This window comes from Stegastes partitus, unplaced genomic scaffold (assembly GCF_000690725.1).
Source record: "Stegastes partitus isolate 25-593 unplaced genomic scaffold, Stegastes_partitus-1.0.2 Scaffold113, whole genome shotgun sequence".
Taxonomy (NCBI): domain Eukaryota; kingdom Metazoa; phylum Chordata; class Actinopteri; family Pomacentridae; genus Stegastes; species Stegastes partitus.
In genome coordinates this window covers 439,106-460,206 of record NW_007577844.1, presented here as the reverse complement: position 1 = coordinate 460,206, position 21,101 = coordinate 439,106, and the positions used below count along the sequence as shown (strand labels likewise).

The 21,101-nt window shown below is 47.4% G+C and overlaps 1 protein-coding gene across 2 annotated transcripts in view; it reads left to right on the top strand.

The window, feature by feature from the left end:
* The window catches only part of xirp2a (xin actin binding repeat containing 2a), a 54,492-nt gene extending 33,663 nt beyond the window's left edge, over positions 1–20,829 (top strand). For both annotated transcript variants that reach the window (XM_008278030.1, XM_008278031.1), the window contains 8 exons: positions 706–863; positions 6,363–6,500; positions 8,558–8,638; positions 8,809–8,878; positions 9,231–9,334; positions 9,889–19,183; positions 20,520–20,653; positions 20,738–20,829. In XM_008278030.1, the coding sequence (XP_008276252.1) occupies positions 706–863; positions 6,363–6,500; positions 8,558–8,638; positions 8,809–8,878; positions 9,231–9,334; positions 9,889–19,183; positions 20,520–20,614 (9,941 nt within the window). In that variant the 3' untranslated portion in view covers positions 20,615–20,653; positions 20,738–20,829. The remainder of the gene's footprint in view (positions 1–705; positions 864–6,362; positions 6,501–8,557; positions 8,639–8,808; positions 8,879–9,230; positions 9,335–9,888; positions 19,184–20,519; positions 20,654–20,737) is intronic.
* The last annotated feature ends 272 nt before the right edge of the window (positions 20,830–21,101 follow it).

Below are 21,101 nucleotides of genomic sequence, written 5' to 3'. Positions count from 1 at the left end.
AGAGAGAAAACATGCCAAGAGCTAAAAGGTCCAGTGTGGGAGTATGCTGAACCTTATCGGAGCCTTCTCTGTTGCCTAATGATGCTTTGTAGCGCTGAAAAGTCAAATGTAAAATCAATGGTCTTCTCTAATTGGCTTTCCGCGGGGATGCACGGAGCGATATGAAGACTGGTGAAGCGGCGCTTTATGATTGATGAGCGTTCTGCTTCGGTTTGGTGTCAGTATTTGCTGCAGGTCGGCTGCCTCCGGCCATGTCTTGGTTAAAACATCTACGATGAATTGAACTACGTCTTCATCAAACTCCTGGTTTGAGCTGATCAGAGTTTTAAAGATGGCGCCTGCGTTTAGTGAACACGCTTGTTTCCTCTCCGTGTAATTTAGGAAAGCACAGTGGGGTTGAGTAATGCTTCAGTCAGGATGCTGTTCTCTCTGAAGCAGCTAAATATAAAAATCCATGGCATTGATTCAGCCTGTTCCACTATAATAACACAAACCTCAAGTACAAAACTGTCCCTTAAGTCCAATTACTAAATGGCAAGCTTTGTCGCAGCCTTCACTGCCGAGCCAAAGGAGTAATGAGTAGGAGGTAAATATCAGCAGATCTCTTGAGGAGACGTATCCAACAATTACACCGGTTTGGTTTGCACGCATCGTCGAAGGCCATTTGCATCTTAAAGGGTAACGTCTTTGTGTTTGTGTGCGTAGCTGCAGGCAGCGCTGCCGCATCCAGGTCCGGACGTCCCGAGGACAGGGCCCCGAGCGCCGAGGACCAGGAGGCCGAGCCGGTGTCGGTGAAGGAGCGGCTGGCGATGTATCAGGCCGCCGTGTCCAAGAAGGAAGGCGGCAGCTCCTCGTCTGCCGCGGTAAGACGATACTTCCACATGCACGTAACGGGAGACGGAGGTGAGGATGTGCAGGCAGCCGGAGAGACGGCAAACAGTCGCCCACAGGAAACCCACCGTCCTGCTGGTGCGCTAGATGGTTGGACAGAGAAGGGAGGGGGTGGACACCGGCCTCTGGAGGGTTGGTCAGGGAATGTGTCATAAGACTAAGAGATGGGAAGAGCAAATCTCTGGAGGGGGAATAAGCTATTCCATACAGGCTGCTGTTCCAGCATGATGCCAAGTACGATCAAATATAGAGTCACAAAGAAGAGCCAATAAAGTAGATCTGAATGACGTTTTACTTCAATATCTTTAGTCCAGTTTTGAGGTATTTATATGTTTGTTTTTTATGATTTGAATGATTATGATGATGACTAGATTTAATGGTAAAGCTTTATTTCATAGGTTCTGTTATTTCTTGCAGGTGTTGCTATGAGGGAGGCAGTGTTTGTTGCTACGTTGCTAAGCTACTCGTTGCATGTGATTTGCATAAATTATGTATTCGATAAAAGAAAAACTTTTCATAAACTAACAAATCATCGTCACAGTTTCCTAAAAAGACAAACAAAAATGGACATAATAGAAAAATGCACGAGCAAATAAAGCATCATCTGGTATGACAAGGCTATAAAATATAACTATTAAAAGTTAAAGCAGTAGTTTTCCACATCAACCTGGTGTTAGCCTCACTCAAAAGTTAACAGATGTTGGAACAGAACAGTGTTTTACTTTCTCAACATGTCCATGACACGGACCAATAGGAGCACAGAGCACTGTTCTGCTCTCAACTATAAAAAAGGCAAATCAAAGGCCAGATGACAGGCCTGACAACACATCCTGTCCTGTAGTTGTGACCCACAGTCAGCTCCACGGTCGCTCCTTCCTTTCACAGACGCCCAGCATCCTGCGCACCACTTTGGGAGGTCATTATTTTTCAAGGCGCTCCTCGGCACCTCCCTCCTGCTGTCCTCACGCGGGTCATGAAAGACGGCAAGCTATGATTGTACCGCGAAGTCGTCACGCGTCTCAGCCGAGTGAGGCCAAGAATTTACTCTGTAGTCAGACGCGGTGACCTTCTCATCAGAGGAAATGTTCTGGAGTCTCAGCCCGGCAGTGCAGAAAGCAGCGTGGCTCTTCCACTCATCCTCAGGTGTCTGGAAGCATCAAAGACACTCTTTTCTTTTAAACTTGATTTCATTCAGATCTTTAATTAGGTCACAATAAGTGTAAGAGAGAGACTCGTCGCTTGAAGAACGCTTGCTGAGTGGCGCCAGCTCGCCTGAAAGGACTCTGGTCAGGTGGTAGTTTTTATTTCTGTCATGCAAATTCATTCCTGGCTGGAATTAGAAAGCATCGTCCAATAAGAGCACAAGAATAAAGTCTAACAACATATTCATAAAAAAGAGCTGCTACGAAACTACAGTTTATCCTGATGAAGATCTGTTCTCTCAGGATTCTCCCAGATTCTGGCAGATGTTTTATATATGATCTGCCAACATAGTCGTCTCCAGTTTGAAGTTAAGAGGACCACACAAAACAAAGAGAAGCTCATGTTCTGCGTCACTCAGACCATCAACTCGTCTTCCCTCCAGACTGACACTGAAGCTGAGCTACATAAATTATATACAACCTCGTTTACAGCATCGTTCTCAGATTTAATCATCTACGACTCTGTGTCACATCATTCCTGTACGACTAAACTGCATTTATGTTTTTAAAGACACAACTAAACTGTTGGGTTTAGTATAATATAAAACTATCCATCCTTTCACTGCGTGTATGAAGCTTCCCTCCATTTTCCGGTTCATGGTTGATTCACGGTTTCTACATCATGGTGCGCTGACCGATGCAGACCTTGAAAGCGGGCGGCCGGCGTGTACATGCCTTTGTTTATTCTAACAGGTCCACGTCGGTCCACTAACATGCAGGGATCCGGAGGCTGTTTACCAAAGGCTGCTTGTGACTTTGCACTTTTTCCAGCTGGTTCCAGATTGAACTGCAGCGCCGTGTCGATGCGGTTGTTCCTGAGGTGTGACGGGCACAGTGGGCCGAGGGGGCGCAGGGTTTCTGGAGAATTTAGAACTTCCTACAGCGTTCGGGCTCCATCGATGGAAAGCAGTCAAAGCACCTCCAAAGTCCTGCAGCGACGGCTTCAGTCACAGCTCTGTTAAAACATTTGTTGTGGGCAGATGACAAAATTTACATCCACTGGCTTCTGCTGACATGCAAACGTAAAAAGCATGACTTAGCATTTATCTGAATGACGACCTCATGTATTATAGGGGTGGTTGTCTCATAGGGGATGATAGTAAAGGCAGGAAATAAACAGCTGGATTTATTGATCAGACATGTTTTTGTGATCTATGTAAACATATGTTTCCCTCCAGTAATTCAGAGAGCAGGTGGTTGTATAGGAGTGGCATTTTTAGTCGACACTGGTTTAGTGGACATTATCATCATCATCATGACCCTGTAGACGGACCTCAGAGGTTTGGTACCACTGGGCTCAGCTACCTGACTGTAACCTGGTACTTTTGATGTGTTGGTCCCATTTTGCTTATGTACTTATGACCTAGAATGTTATTTACCAGGGCGACTGAATTTTTGTTGTGCCAGAGTCTGAATCCTAAAAGAAAGTTGACATTGCTTTCTCCTAACAGGCGTGTGTGTGTGTGTGTGTGTGTGTGTGTGTGTGAGTGTGTGTGTGTGTGTGTGTGTGTGTGTGAGTGTGTGTGTACGCGCCGGCACCCTGCTGACAGCCGTTTCTACTCCACTGCTTTTACTGTACGAAGCGGCAGCAGCAGACAAAACCATCAATCGCCGTGTCAGACCCATTTTTACAGCATCTATGATTAAACAGAATGCGTATTTTGCAGCAAATTCAGATGAGCCGACACAGCCAGCACATCAGCAGGACTTCACACATTATTCCTCTTTTAATTAAACCCACAAAAAAAAAAAAAACAGGAAGAAAAAAAATCCTGAATATCCTCGAGTCATTAGTCATCACCAAGGACAAAAAAGCCTCAGTGGCTTTGAAGCGCCTGCATGCACTTTATAAACCCAGTAATTCAACTGTGTGAGCAGTTTGTCAGCCAAGGCCATTACAGCAAGCCGCTCGGTTTCTAAAACAAAGCCCTACCTACTGGAAAACCTCTCTTCTTTCCTTGTGAACTGTGCTGTACAGCGACAAAACACAACATCACGCGGCAGCTTTCACATAGTTTTCTGTTTCTTTGAGCAGAAAGCTGCAGGGATGCATCGTGGTTTATCTCTAATCTGACAGCATAAGAGAGGAAGGACAGAGGCGTCAGTTTTCCTCCGAACCATCATCGTCTTGTTGTTACACGAGGTGATAAATAATCTATGCAGCCGTCACCAGGCCACTCTGGCATGTTCACGGAGGGCAACCTGCCACCCGCTGGAGCCTTTGCACATGACGAGCCGCAGCAGTTGCATGCAGAAAAATAACAAAACGCTTCCAGTGCGTTCGCTTTCAGCCGGTCACAGTTCTGCATAGCAACAAGGCACTCGAGGGCGAGATGAGAGGTGTTGTTAACAACACACGGTGCTTCTCTAGCTGCACTAAAATCACTGTAAAGCACTGCCTCGAGTGCCTTGTTGCTTTTTACAATGAGCTGTAACACGTAATTATCCTTTAAATGACAGCCACTACACAAATTCAATAAATCCTCGACGTTATTTTAAATAAAACCGATAGCTACTGATTGTTTTGCTCTTGAGTGATTGCCAGTGTGGCGGCGCTGCAGCCTCGGCTGATCCTCGGTGTCATGGCCCCCGACAGCTGAACGTCCATGTGTGTGTGTGTGTGTTGGGGGTGTGTGAGGGGCAGTCGATAGCTTCCAGACGCAATCAGCATGGGGTTTTTTGCTTTCTACCTTTTGCAGCTGTTGTCCTGCGTGTCCTAGTGACAGCATGCTTAAATATAGCAGAACAGCATCCGACACATTCCTCTGTTCACCGCTTCCTCCTCAGCTGGTTTCTTATTGCGATCGATGGAGTGTTATTGTTTGATCAGAGGAAGCTTATCTCCGTTCTGTCCAGCCTTACTTTATTAGCATTAAACCAAAACCTTCCCCCACCTAGAAGAACAGTTTGGGAAGTCTACTTTTTAGGAGTAAAGGGAGAAGATTGATGCTACTCTCAAGGAGGTGTTAGTTTTTATGCTCAGATAGACTAGCTCCGTCCTTTAACTTTATATTAAGCGTAGACACAATTGGGAGCCTAATTAGGGGTATTTTATTTCTGTTAAATTCAGCACCGTCAGCATTGATCACAATAATAAGTGAGACAAGACGAGACAGAGTGTGTATGAAGCCTGAATGTGCTGCTCAGACGGACATTATGAGCATGACAGTCATTATGAATGAAGCTATTGTACCCTGAAGTAGTAAAATATTGATAACATGCTGCCCTGCACATAACATGTCACTGACCTAAACTCCTCGGCAATAACTTGCAAATTGCATTCTAGCCCTCATTTGCATGAAAAACGGAGGGTGACAAGTGCGTGTGTTTAACATTAACTCACACAGACACACATCAACACACACACACAGCAGCAGCAGCAGGCTTGGAGATTCTCATATATATTGCAGTTTCCCAGAAGCTATATATGCAGAAGCTTGCATATAAATGTTTTATTCAGAACGTAATTGACAATCCCAAAAGGAGATTATTGTATCAAATAGTCAGAGTGCATTCTCTCCCAGATCTCGTAGGGCGACGGCTGCACTCTCCATACTGATGAGATTTACAAAGTCTTCTGCCTTCCTCCTCTTCTGGCTTTTCGGGGGGGAAAAAAATAAAAAAATCCGCTTTTGTGTTTTCTAGTTTAAAGGAATAATCTCTGATGCCACTCAGTGGAACAGAAATTGAAAAGCATTTTTGTTCCATTAAACTGAATACTCTGAAAGACTAAATTATCTACTGATGCTTGATTCCGAGCTGCAGGACGCGTATGGAAGCAGTAAATCCCTTAAAACTGGGTGTTTGTGAAATCTCTGCCAGACGTGAACACAGAAGCCACCTCAGCTCCTGCAGGTCAGCTTTTGTTCCCTTTCAGCTGGTTGGATTGTAAAGCTGCAGCTTCGTCCCGTTTGACTCATCCCTCGTCTCGGTGTTATGTAAGGTGATAACTACGATCTTTACGCCCTAGAGGATCCTAAAAGAATGTTAATGTTTTATATCACAGCGTTCATGTCTCATTTAGTAGAGCACCAGCGCTGTGGAGGGTTGGGAGCGCATTAGCATAATGCCTTTGCATTCACTTTTGTATTAGCATATTACAAATATGTATAACATAACACAAACAATGGGAGCAGAGATTAGCTCTCCAAGGTCGAATCCAATCTCCTAAATCCCAAATAAACTGTAGAGCGAGTGTGTGTTTCATCTATTATATGTATACAGATGAGTTTCCAGGAGTAATTTATGTTATCTGGTTTCTGCTGGTAGGTGATGGATGAGTCGGAGGCCTGCTCGCTGCCTGGTGGTCTGGCCAGTGTGAAGAAGCAGTTTGAGAGCCAGGAGTTCACCTCCACCTCGTCCCAGTCCAGCGTCACCCAGTTTCACTTCCAGCAGAGATCAGTCCAGGTGAGACTAACTGTTCATACGAAGGCAGATCAACACTGATGATTTCTGGGACTTTGAACAGAAGAGAAAAGTGTATAAATGTGTCCACCGACATGTCTGAAGTTTTCTCATTAACATGTATGATCTGTTTGCGTGATCCAGACATGAGATAGAACATGTGGATTAATGAGCTTTAGAACCACTTGACAGGGAAATAGTTCCCAGAATAAAAACCAGAATAGTTGTTTCTGTTTCTGTGAAGTGAAATTAATCTTCTTCTGGCCTTGCAGTCATATTTAGAAGGTTATGTTTGGTTTGGATTTTAAATCTCAACAAGAAAGCAAATTAATACATTTAAAAACAACAGTTATTTAAAACTGTTAAAATGGCATTAATAAAATATTCCACCTAAATGCAGCGCTGCACCTCTGGTTTATCAGGATTATGTTAAAGCTAAGCTAAGAGCTAAGGCTACTGCTAAGCTAATTGTGAAAAAAACTATTAACTTCTTGCTATTTACAAGTTCCCAGATATTTCCTAATTAGATTACCAAGTCAAATAACTTATTCTGACACCTACAAGAAGCAGAAAAAACGAACATCATATCTGAAACTAACACTCTCTGGTTTAGGATAATATTTAGATTTTTATTCTTCTTACTGGTTAATTTATCTTCCATCTTTATCGGAGCAGACCACAAACTGCTCTTATTTGTTTTTCATGGAGTAAAAAAAAAAGGATTTCAGCATTTAAATCAATTAAAAAAAGATGAAACCTCTTAGTTTACTGTTGAGCTTCACCTGCTAGTTAGCTTGTGTTTTGTTTTCCATCTTTGTGCTGTGCAAACTTTACCCCAACATAGCTTCATATTTAGCATCCTGGCATTAGACTGATGCAGATCTTCTCATCCAGAACCAGGCTGTCAAACTACTGTTAGCAAAAATTAAAGGTCAGTTGTTTTTCAGAGAAGAATATTTCATGCCGAACCGTCTCACAAAGCCAGAATCTGACAAACAGCGAGGCCGGAGGACCCGTGTGATAATATCATCAGGTATTGACTGCGCAGCTTTTTCCTCACACAATGAATTGTTACAGATAGAAGACAATGGATGGAAAGGACATTTCTCTTCCTCCTCGTTAAAGTCAGCACAACTTGGAAGACAGATGCTGCTGTCCTCTGTGCTCTGAGCTCTGTGTAAAGTGAGGAATATGTGAAAGCCCCCCGAACGATTTACATTCTGCTGTAGATCTTTATTGGAGAAACTTGGCCGGTGTGGCTGAGGCGGGTCAGATCGGAGAGGGCACCTTGAACCCTGCTCCGCTGTCGTCAGGAGCGTGAGGAAAATGCCAGAACGCGTTAGCAGCAGGACGGGACAGGGGCCGGATCTCAGGGAAGTCAGGTCAATCCTGCCCCTGCCTGCGTTCTCCCCATCTGCTCATTCAGGCGGGAAGGCAGAGTGGATTCATCGAGCACGCCACAACCTCGCCGAATGCTAAATTTTACATAGGGCTTCATGAGGGGAAACGTCTGTTTGATCGAGTTATTGCTTCTTCGCAGCAACAGCGAACCACTTTCCCCTCAAGTATTTTTGCACAGGTGTAATATCCAAACTGTGTTTTACATCAGGAAGGATGTTATTATACCGACATGAGTGGTTTGTGAAGCACGGCGCGCCCCCCACCCTCCATGATTCTTTCATGTTAACAGCAGAGGATACAAGCTCAAATATCACATTTCTCTTTCATCTCCTTCAAATTGCATGAATTTCGGCGGAGCAAATGGCTGATGCAGTTTTGTACAGTTTTTGTAATCTATTGCCGTTTCTCGCCAACACTGAAATCCTCCTTTAGTGGAATTCAAACTTAGTTGCTCCCTGGGAAGCAGCGCGGTAATGGAAAAGCATTTGTTACCGGCCACAGAGGGCTTTTATTAAGCTTTTCACAACATAAAAATTACTTACTCTCCCACTGTTTCCTACGGCTCGCAGTCGCAAGGTGATAAAAGCAGGTCGAGTGGCTTCCTTCCTGGTGTGGAGGGTTCGTTTGAGCCATCATTTCCATGTCTGTGTGCTTCACAGGAGATGTCGAGCTCCTCGGAGGTGACGGTGAGGAGCAGTGCCAGAGAGCTCGCCCCCTCCACAGCCTTCACTGAGCACGAGGTAAAGCAGCATCTCAGTACATCCAGGCTTCATTGTTGTTTCATAACTTTATATGCCCTCCATAGAAAATAAGCCCCTCACTAAGCCTTTTACTTCTCGCTGATTGAAAACAGTCGGCGGCTACGCTGCCGTTGCCAGTATGCTAATGATGTGCCACCATCTTTTCACAGGTGATCCATGATCAGAGAGTCCACCATAACAATGTGGCTGCCAGTTATGGGAACCATTACAATGAAACAGGTTATTCTGCTCATGCCTTTTATATTGTAATTTGCACGTTTTTATCACAGCACAGCTTGTGCCCTGTATATTAATGATTGTTCCCACTACGGGCTGAATAAGGGATGAGCTCTGAAAATGAGTTGGAGTGCAGATGATTTTCTATTCAGTGCATAGTAGCAAATCTAATCAGGGCAAAGTCAGGAAGGTAAAATATTGGAAAGTGGAAATTGGGCAATCACTGCTGCATGGTTTCAGAAAATGAAAACTATTCAGGTTTTTAATGAAATGATTTATTTCCCTTTCCAATCCCCATGAGCTCCCTCACTGCGAATGACTTAATGAGGCTGCCTTCTTCTTGTGTCTAATTCAGTTATGCTTGTCGGCGGAGAGGACCTACCAAAGGTTTCCACTCAGGCTTTGAAGCAGCAGTATGAAAAAACGATTGAGGAAGCTGCACCCGCCAAGGAAATTAAGGTAATGACGCTGTCTGTTTATCTAAATAGATGATGGTTTAGGTTTTTATGAGGTATCAGTATAAATATGAAGCCACATCATGAAATAATCAAAAGGAAATTGTGCATGCCACGAGCTGATGGAGAATAAATTGGATTCGATAAAAGACCTCATGTCATTACACAGCCCAAGTCTGAAAGTTTTTTCTCGACTGTGTGCAAAAGGAAAAATCCGACTGAAACAAGAGCTCGCATCGCTGTCCGCAGCTCAATGAATATTTAAATCGAGTCAGTAATTAGGAACATGCTTAACTGTAAATGTCTGCGTTTGACAGATTCAAGATCAGTTTGTGCGTTTACGTTCAAATTAGAGCTGTTTGGTGTTTTAGAAAAGAAATACGACTCAACCACACTGACCACAGAAATCATTTATCCTGTGATTATTTGACGTTTAAATTCATTTTTTATTAGTATTATTGTCAACTTTCAAGCTCTCTCTTTCTGTGAAATGAACAATTATTCCAGCGTTCAGCCTCATTGTGATCCTGTGTAACTAAACCTACATGTGAACCGTAGGTTGATGTGGATTTCAACCAGTTTCAGTGGGCGCCTGTGAACCAGTCCTCCAAAATGTCAGCTTTCACGAGCTATGACGCTTCGTCCACGGTAAAGACAGCCACTGCTTCATCTGTAGCATCTGCGTCATCAGTGGCTTATGAGGCGGCAGAACATTTCCCTCCCCCACCTTCTAACCTGCAGCTATCACACCAAGTCCTTGAGCACAGTGGCTCTTCCCAGCCTCAGGAGCAAGCCTCCCAGCAGAAGCACACCATCACTAAGGAGCAGTACTTCAAGCACAAGAGTCTGGCCGAGTTAAAGCGTCTCTACAAGCACATACATCCAGAGGTACGCAAGAACCTCGAAGCAGAGTTCCTGAGTCAGCTGAGCGACGCAGAAAGGGCAGAGTTGGAGAGCAAGGAGTTGGTGGGAGACGTCCAGCAGGCGTGTTATATGTTTGAGAATGACGGCAACAGCTCGAGTAGGTGTTCGAGCCCCGACAGGGAGTACCTGGAGTGGGACGAGATCCTTAAAGGGGAAGTGCAGTCCATGAGGTGGATGTTTGAAAACAAGCCCCTGGATACGATTAAAGACGACACCCCAGACGAGAGCGAGGAGAGGAACAACATCTCCCAGCAGGAAATCATCGCAGGGAAAGATGTCCGATACACAGCTTGGATGTTTGAGACGCAGCCCATGGATGCTCTGGGCACAGAGACTCCTGATACGACCGAGCAGTCGCAAAAACAGGCGGATCTGGCGAGAGGAGACGTCCGCACTGCGACGTGGCTGTTTGAAACTCAGCCGCTTGATTATCTGAATAAGATCTACCAAGAAGACGAGCAAGAAGTGGACGTTGTTATCAGCAAAGACATCACCGGCGGAGACGTCAAAACCGCTCGGTATCTGTTCGAGACCCAGCATCTGGATTCTCTGGGCAAAACAGAAACCATCGAGGAGAGTCACTTCCTGAGCCTGAAGTCTGAGCTGGAGGAGATCAAGGGAGATGTGAAGACCACAACTCGCTTGTTTGAGATGCAGCCCATGTGTGTGATCAGGGGAGATTCAGGAGAGATGCTGGAGATCACCACCATCAGCAGGGAGGAGACGGAGAAGGGAGACGTCAAGACATCACGCTGGATGTTCGAAACCCAGCCTCTGGACATGATCAACAAAGACCCTGCCAAAGTGAAGCTGATATGTGGCATCTCCATGGAGGACAACGTTCAAGGCGGCGTGAACAAAGGTCGCTGGCTGTTTGAGACGAAGAGTCTGGACACCATTAAGGATGAGGAGTGGGACAGTTCCAGGAGGCAAAAGGAAGAAATAATCGGAGCTGATGTGAGACAGCACTGTCTTGTTTTCGAGACTCAGCCTATGGATACTCTGAAGGATAACGCCAATGCTCGGCCTTTAGCCTCCGAGGAGATTGTAGGAGGTGATGTTCAATCAGCCAAATATCTGTTTGAAACGGTGCCCATGGAAAATCTGAAAGAGCTGCTGGAAGTGGGAAAACTGAAGAAAATGGTTGCATCTGAAGAAGAAAAGGGTGACGTGAGGCATCAGAAGTGGGTCTTTGAAAGCCAGCCTCTGGAGAATATAAGAGAGGAGAAGAAGGAGATGACAAGAACTGTGAACATCGAGGCCCTCGACAAAGGAGATGTGACAAACTATAAAGAAAGGTTTGAAAGTATGGATTTAAGTAAATGCGAAGGAACACAGAGAATCCAAGTCGAAGGCGTCACCAGCGGCTCTGTCATGTCCAACAGAGTTCTGTTTGAATCGGCCCCGATGTACGCCATGCAGGACAGCTCCGGCCATTACCACGAGGTGAAGACGGTGAGGCGTGAGGAGATCGTGAAGGGAGATGTGCGCAGCTGCAGATGGATGTTTGAAACGCGTCCCATTGATGAGTTTGACGAGAGCATCAATAAGTTCCAGATCATTAAAGGCATCTCCAAGCAGGAGATCGAGTCAGGCGACGTGAAAACAGCAAAGTGGCTGTTTGAGACGCAACCACTGGACGGCATCAAATTCTTCAGTAGTTATGAGGACGAGGAACATAAAACTAAGGAAGGTATTGAAGTTGAGAAAGGCGACGTGAAGACGTGTCGGTGGCTGTTTGAGACTCAGCCGATGGATGTTCTGTATGAAAAGGTGGAAAAGAGCGAAGCAGACGTTGAAGAAGTTCAAAAAGGTGACGTGAAGACGTGCACTTGGCTTTTTGAGACTCAGACTCTGGACAACATCCGCGACCATTCAGAGGCGGAGACCATTCTGAAAACCTGCACCGTGAAGCAGGAGGACATTCAAGGGAAAGACGTACGTCTGGCTCGCTTCCTCTTTGAAACGGAGAATCTGGAAAACATCACCGGTGAGGACAGCGGCTCTTTCAGGAGGGTCACAGAAATCGACATCCAGTCGGGAGACGTCTCCAGGATGAAGTACATCTTCGAGAATCGCTCCTCTGACATTATGAGCTCCACCTCCGAGGAGATGATGCAGAAGCTGAAGACGCAGCAGGCCGAGGACATCCAGAGGGGAAACGTGGTCAACTGTACCTGGATGTTTGAGAACCAGCCCATGGATGCTATCAGAGAGGATACGGCAGAAGTGAGGGGAGTTCGCACTGTGACCGATGTTCAGGGGGGAGACGTTGACAAAAGCCGCTTTATATTTGAGACGTACTCTCTTGATCAAATTAAAGAAGAGTCCACTGAGGCGGACATTTCAAGACTCACCAGTATCTTTAGAGAGGACACTGAGAGGGGGGATGTGAAAAACTACACCATGATGTTTGAAACTCAGCCGCTGTACGCCATCCGTGACAAGGAGGGTCATTATCATGAAGTAACCACGGTTACCAAGGAAGAGATCATGAGAGGAGACGTGGTCGGAGCGCGATGGCTGTTTGAGACAAAACCTCTGGATTCAATTAGAGACTCAGAGGAGGTGTACGTCATTAAAGCTGTGACTGAAGAAGGTGTCAACAAAGGAGACGTTAGCTCTGCCAGGTGGAGGTTTGAAACACAACCTCTGGATGAAATCACACAGGAGATTAAAGTCAGGTCAAAGACAGTTGCAGATATCCAAGGCGGCGACGTGAAGACAAACAAACAGCGATTTGAGACGGATGAACTGTCGCAGAAGTACATCAGGACCGTTAGCGTGAGTGAAATCCAGAAAGGCGACGTCAGATCTGCCACGTGGATGTTTGAAACCCGCACAATCGATGAGATCCACGGCGATGGAGCCGAGTACGATGGCATGGAGAAAGTGACAAAAGAGGAAGTAATGAAAGGGGATGTCACGCAGTCTGTGTGGCTCTTTGAGAAGCAGCCCCTCGACAGCATCAAAGAGAGTGACGGCACAGAGCTGGTTGTGACAAAGGAAGAAATCCCACAGGCCGACGTGAAGACGACAACATGGCTATTTGAAACCACTCCGTTTCACGAGTTCAACGAGAGCAGCGTGGAGAAGACGGAAATATTAGGAAAGAGCATCAAAGAGACGCTGGAGGAGCTGTACTGTCAGAAAATGGTGGACTCACAGGGCATTCTCATCGAGACGGACGAGATCGGTGACGTCCGCATGGCAAAGTATAAACTCATGAACCAAGAGGCTCCACAGATCCAGAAAGAAGAGGTCATCAGAGGGGATCTGAGCAACATAATGATGAACCTTCTGAACCGAAGAGAGACCACCGAAAGGGCCATAACGATTGATGAGGAGGAGCGGGGCAACATCAACACCACGGTGCAGCAGCTCTTCAGCCAGGAAAAGGGAATCAGTGTCGAGAAAGAGGAAATTATCTGCGGGGACATTCAAGAGGCCATGAACAACCTGCTTAAGAACGAGGGCTCCTCCAAGCGTGGCATCCTTATTCAGGAGGATGAGAAAGGAGACGTGAGGATGACTATCTATTCCCTCTTAAATAAAGGCGAGAGAGCGAGCATGGAGAGAGAAGATATCATTCAAGGGAACGTCAGCAAAACGCTTCATCGTCTGCTTTCTAACTCGGGTGGAGAGGATTCTAAGAAGATAAGGGTCGGAGACACAGAAAGGGGTAATGTCAGCTTTTACTCGACGTGCATCGAGTCTGGAGCTTTGGATTACCTGAAGCAGCTTCAGTATGAGCCCGATGAAGACCAGGAAACCGTGCAAAAGGAGCGGATCATAGGCGGCGACATCGAAGAGACCAAAATCCTGCTGCGAAAGAATCAGCAGCAGATTGGTCGCACTGTGGCAGAGGTGGACATACTTCCTGGTGATGTGCACAGCATTGTTAAAGTCTTTATGACAGAGCCTGCTGTCACGTACAGAAACCTGGAGAAGAAGGACATTGTTAAAGGTGACCTCAGCGCAGCCCTGGACTCACTGACCCAAGCCATCAATCAGAAGGTGGTGATAGAGAAAGAGCAGGTGGTGAAAGGAGACATACCGACCACTTTGAAGTCTTTAGAAGAGGCCCAGCATCAAGCCAAAGAACTGGAAAAGCCTGAAATTGTCAGAGGAGACATCAGGGGGGCTCTCGAATCGCTGGAAAAATCAGCATCCACCAAAACAGAAGTAACTGTTGAAGATTTAGTGGCCGGTGACATCAGAGGGACGCTGAAGTCACTGGAGGAGGCGAAGCAGGCTGTGAAGGAGGTGGAGAAGCAGGAGATCGTCAAAGGAGACATTCACACCGCCATGCAAAGCTTACACGAAGCGTCGAGCGAGAAAAAGGTTTATCAGCACCAAGTGAGTGAGCAGGGCGACGTCAGAGCCACCATCCAGCTGCTGCTGGAGCCCACGACTTCTCCAAAGATGCAGCGCAGAGGGAGCATCGAAGGAGACGTGAAAACATCCATAAAATGTCTTTATGAAGGGCAGGAGGCGACGCAGGTGGAAAAGGAGGAGGTTGTAAAGGGCGACGTTCAAGGTGCAATAAAGTGTCTAATGCAAAGAAAACAGTATTCAAATCCCAAACGCATGTATCCGCCGAAGAAGGCGAAAGCGCCCGTGAAAAACCCATTACCTGTAAAGCAAGTGGAGCATGAATGCTTACATGAAGCCAAGAGTGAGAGTGTGTCAGACAATCCAGCCCCCACTGTGAAAAACCTCTCTCAGAGCAGTGAGTCACAGAAGCACACACAGAGGCACCAGGAAAGCAAATCGCTGAAAACACAGGTAATAACCCAAGAGGACCACTCTGTTACTGTAGCCACAACAGACAATCCAGCAGGGGCCTCTCAACACAAGAGCACAAAGGAACAGAAACAGAAAGTGCTGCCCCCACAGAAAATCCAAGCTCCTAAGCCTGTTATGATAAAGAATAAACAGAAGGTGAATAATGATCAAACAGAGACGAAAGCCGCTGATGTGACTGTGATGAAAGAAGTGCAAAACACATCACAGACGAATGTTTCGAGCAAGCAAACGTGTGAGATGAAGACAATCAAACAGGTGCAGACGACGGTGACGGAGAAAACGGTGCATAAGCAGAACGTATCGGCGTCGGAGCACATGTCGACGTCTCACAAGCAAACGGAGAATAAAGCTCTCGCACAGAAGCAGAGCGTCAGGAATATGAAGAGCGATCAGCGCAGCCTTGACATGAGAGCCAAGGGCGTGAATAAAAAGACAAAGCCGGAGATTCACTTCCCGCCTCCTCCTTCCTCGCCGCCTCCGCCCTCGGAGTCTGAACTCTCCCTCCCTCCGCCGCCGTCTCCAGTGGCGGAGAACCCAACGTCCAGGCCGTCCATCATGAGGCAGGACAGTGACCTCCCACCACCTCCACCTCCACCGCCCGTGGAATGCATGAAGTCTGAGCCCGAGTTTTTCCCTCCTCCTCCACCTCCTCCGCCTCCATCCATGAGCGGACAAGACTTCCTGCCTCCACCTCCCTCCCAGCAGGAGCTCAACGCGATGCCCCAGCCTCCCCCCATGAAGCTGGGGAAGCCCATTGGGAAGCCTTTGTTCAAGGTGCCCAAGCAGCCAGAACCGCAGAAGCAGCCCATCCAAGTTAAACCCAAATGGCAGAAAAAACAACCAACCCCTCCACCACCACCACCTCCTCCTCCACCAGCTCAGCTCCCTCCCGATCAAAAAACAGTAACGTCAGCCGTCCACAAGGAAGCTAAAGTTCAGGAGGTGAAACAGGAAACGACCCAGCAGACTGAAACCAGCGTTCAGGTTAGTTCAACAGCATCGGCACCGACGAAAATCCCAATCATCCCGGTGGTAAAGCCCAAACAAAGCCCACAGCCGCCCAGAAAAGCCTTTGTCCCTCCCATTAAACTGCCACCACCCCCAGATCCTGCTCCAGCCGCGAAATCTAGACCGTACGCCCGTAAATTTAAAACCCCGCTCATGCTGGCGGAGGAGCGGTACCGCCAACAAAAGCTGGAGAAGGAGGAAACAGAGAGGAGTAATGTCACGACCCCCACCTCTCCACCAGGTCACTTCTCTGCTGCCAGCGTCCAGCTTTCTGAAACGGAGAGCGCTGAGAAAGAAGTGGCTGTGGAAGCGACAAAGGCAAAGACTAAAGAGGCTAAGACGCTTTCCAAAGAAGGAGCACTGGCACAAGACTCACCTGCCAAGAAATCCCCTTCCCAGATCCCTTTGAGCAAACCTACGATCTCTGTGGAAAATAAGAAATCATCCCACGGATCTTCAAACGTGTCTCTGGATAGAAAACACGTTTCCAACGAGCACTCGACAGAAAAAACCCTCACGTCTGCTGATGTTGTCAGGAAGGGTCAAGGCGCACCCAAGACCCAGACGGCTTCTGTTTCGCATCACGAGGCTTCACATAGCGAAGTCCGGTCATGCTCCAGCGTGGTCACTTCTTCAGTCACGGAGCAGCAGCAGTTTATTAAGAAATCCAGCAGCAGGTCTGTCGCCGTCCACGAGAATGTAAATCTTCAAAGCCAGGCTGCGGTCACATTGAAATCTGAAGATGTAAAGAATATTAATGTGCCTCTGACACAGGAGGGAAAAATGAGTCCTTCTCAACCCACTAAAATTCCAAAGGTAACGCCAAGCTTCAAGGTGAAAACCTTTAAAATGCCAACCGAGAAGAAAGAGGAGACGTATGACAGTTTGGGTCAGAAAGAAGCAGCGAAGAGTGAAACGCAGTCGCAGCAAGACAAAAGTCATGTGTCGCAGAAACGTGGTGAAACACAAGCGAGCGTGGAGGTCAGCCAGCTGACGACGGTGAGAACTGAGACAGACGTGAAGGTGAAGGAGAAGAAAAGTCAGTCGGTCCCACCTGTGAAGGAAGCTGAAGTGGAGTTAAGCATGAGGAAGGGGAAGCAGGCGCAAAAAGAAGTGAGTGAAGTGAAGCTGTCGCCATCCGTTACTGTTTTAATGCCGAAGGTGGCGAAGATAACATCTGCAGCAGCCCATCAGGGACAAGGCCATGTGTCTGTCTCCCAGTGTCAGCAGAGCGTGAAGGCGGAGAACGTTCAGCGGCACCAAGAGGTGGTGGTGACGGAGAGCGTGATGCAGCAAAGCCTTCAGAGGCAAGAGCAGGTCCACACGCAGAAGCAGCAGATGAAGCTCCAAGCAGCAGAGACAAACAAAATGCAGATGAAGGCAGGCAAGTCAAAAGTGGAGCCTCAGGATGTGCTGGTGAAAGGGACGGGGAGGATGACCCATAAAGACGAGGCTCACCCACAACAGATCACAGATTCAGAGAAATGCAGCGTAATGCAGAAGCTGCTCGCTCAAATGAAAGAGCTGGAGGGCACGCCGAGCAAAATAGACTCCAACGCTGTCAGGATGATTATAGGCGAAGTCCCTGACTGGGTAATGGTCCCAGATGAGAAAAGGAATTTAAGTGAAATTGCTAAACAGAAAAGCAAGAAAAAGCTGAAGGAGATGATGGTCTATGTGAGAAATATTGTTCAAGCAAAGCTCACATTTTTTGAGAAAACTTTGACAGCTGTGGAAAAGGAAGAAAAGGAAGAAAAGGAAGAAAAAGAAGAAAAAGAAGCTCCACCAGCACCACCAGCACCACCAGTCCCCCCAAAGCCAGACAAGAAAGTCTTCAGTGGGGCGACTACAAAGGTGTCAAAGATCAGCATTGGCTCGTCCAGGATTGAGAAGAAGGTGATGGAGGAGAAAAAATCCATTCAGGAGAGCAGAAGGCATCACGAGCTGAGTGACGATCAGAGAGTGTCGTCCCCGTTGGCCAGCATCCGAACCCCATCGCCCACCTTCATCAGCATTGAATCCAGAAAGGTGGACTCTCCTCTGAGGGTCACTCCCTCTCCTCCACCCTACAAATCCGTCGGGACGCCTCCACCTCCTCCTCGCAAGTCCTTCACGCCCACGTCTGCCTTCAGCAGGGCCACGCCCTCTCCCACCCTGAGCCGCTCGGAGAAGCTGATGAAGCTGAAGGACACCACCTCCAAGCTGTCCCGTGGTGTCACCCCTCCACCTCCCATGCCGATCCCAGAGTTCTTCACCGCTGAGCGAGAGCGAACGTCCTCCTTCAGCGACAGGAGCACCCCCACCGAGAGGACCGAGCTCGACTCGGTGGACGTCGCAGAGATGGTGGATTCCATGATGACGGTCAGGGACAAAAAGTCTTTCTTTGAGGAAGCGCAGAAGGCCGAAGTGAACAAGACGTACATCCGCAAGGATCCCATCGACATCCCTGAACGTCTGGGCCCGGATGCTGAGGAGGCTGTAGGGGGCGTGACCATCGATATTCTGAAAGAGGATCTGCCGAGAGTTGATTTATCGAAGCTTGTCAACAGATTTGAATCTCCCAAACCAAAAGTCTACACCAGGAAGGACCCCATAGTGATCACGGAGAGGCTGGGGAGCGACACCGAGGACCCAGAGGCCGAGCCGCACACGCCACGAACCGAAGACATCCCAACGTTCAACGTCAAAGCCATAAAGGACGTGTTTGAGACGGGAGAGCACACGTCTCAGGCTGCCCGAGAGCTGAGAGAACAAATAGAGAGGAGGGAACCTGAAGCAGCCTGCTCAGAGCCGGCCGATCGCTCTGAAATGACATCAGTCACTGAGCAATTCTGCACCATTGACGACTTCGGCAACATGACAACGGAGACGAGGAGCGAGATGCATTCGGGGAGCTCCCTGACCCGCGGCAGCCCCCCGTCCTACGCAGACGTGGTGAGGGGAAGAGTCCCGACAGTCGCCGTGCCCCCCGAGGCCTCCACCGAGGAGCTGCTAAGGAACTTCCAGCAGTCGTGGGCTGAGAGTCAGGGAGTGTTCCAGAACCTGGGCTTCAGCGTCACGGAGCAGAGGACCTCACAGATCGTAACGCACCAGCAGGAGACGGTGGTCACGGGTAAACGGCAGCATGAGGACGCCAAAGCCGGCCGACGGTGTGTCTAACAAGCTTTGTGTGTGAGGACAGGAAAGAAGCATTAACATCAGTCTGACACTGTTTTTTATGCTGCTTGGTTTGTATTTTTTTGTGTTCCCCCTGATTTGAAACGTTCCCACTGAAGCGGTTTAGGCGCTGGCAGTTTCACACCTTTTAATATTCACAGGTTACACTTTGTTCTGTTTGTTTATGCCTCTGATGTGTGAAGCTGACGACGTCGCTAACATATTGAACTAATACTTCTCATGCATGGTGCTGGGATGCTGTTTTCTCAGCGGGGCGGCGTAGCAACAAGAAAACAATCATTCTCATTTACTTTTTTTGCTGCCGAGTCCAAAATAGAGTTTAAAAAGAATGAAATGTATTTTCAGAGCTTTTGCAGGAATTGTGAAAATGACTCAAATCCTTCAAGAAAATGAAAACTTAAAGTGAGACTAATGACAGAGAGAACACCTTCAAATGTCTGCATTTTGTATTTTAACCTTGTTTGCTGTCACCCTGATTAACTCAAACACATAAAAGGTTTTGATGCTTTTTTTAAAAATCATTTCCTCATAATTCTTTGAACAGCTTCGTGGGAATTTTCCTGGAAAGAGTTAAATACGGCTTCATTATGACCTCGCTGGTAGAAGCTTGTGTCAACTTGTGATTAAAACCTGCAAATATTAATATTTATACATCAATTTAAACAATTTCACACATTTTTAAGGTCACACACATTAGCTTCATTCTACAAACAGTGTGCCATTTGCAGCTGCAGCCTCGTTTCCTTTGAGATGCTGTGAAGCTGACATCCAGAACATCTTCCAAGAGAAGTTCACGTCGTACCATCCTGTATCCACCGTTTGTGGCTGCAGAAGCTAATAAAAGCATCAGTCTGAGCGTTTCTGCCTCGAAGCTGCCGATGACGACGCTGATTTCAGCTTCCAGGGTTTCGTTCATAACAAACCCGAGGAAGCGCTTCCATCAGCCTGCACAGTGGGGCGTTCTGCCTCGTTTCTCTTCTTCAGAATTGCTTTCTGATTCCAACACGTGTGGCTGAAGTGTTGGTACAGCGTTAGCGAGCAGAGAGAGAGGCTCAGAACACACCATTACTTCTTTACAGTTAGCATTCGTTCTTTTTTCTCTCAAATGAAGCACATGGATGATGTGAAGCAGCCACGTTTCTGGGTTAGACTTTAATTGAGAAGCTTAATTTTCGTCCCAGATTACGTTGTTCTTTCCAGGAAATGACCTAAAAGCATTCTGAGGATCTTCCTCCAGGCCTTACGTCTGACTCTTGTCCTCTCCTTTGCAGAGAATTCGAGTTCCAGACTCGGAGCTGTGCCGGGTGTGTCGGAAGAGGGTGTACCCCATGGAGTCGCTGATCGCAGACAAACAAAACTTTCATAAAAGCTGCTTCCGCTGTGAACACTGCAGAGGCACACTAAGGTAGAGGCGCTTCACAGAGCTACAAGCATTCCTATTGGTTGTCTTTTCCCGCTGTTTTAACTCGTGTCTGTCTTTTAAAAACAGCCTCGGCAACTACGCCTCTCTCCATGGACGAATGTACTGCAAGCCCCACTACAAGCAGCTGTTCAAGTCCAAAGGGAATTACGACGAGGGATTTGGACAGAAACCACACAAAGAACTCTGGAACAACAAGAACCAGCAGAACGCAGCCGTAAAGTCACCGTCACCTGAAAAGAAAGTCATGGATTCTGGGTTTGCTGCTGCTCAGAGCACAGCAGCCGCTCAGGACAGCGACACAAGACAATCAGTGGATGAGAACAAAAAGCCCACCAGCAAGATTTCAGTGGTGTGGCCCCCCCAGGCAGACTCTCCAAAGAAATCCTTCACCATCGAGGAGGAGCTGAAGCTGGCTAAGCCGTCATGGCCC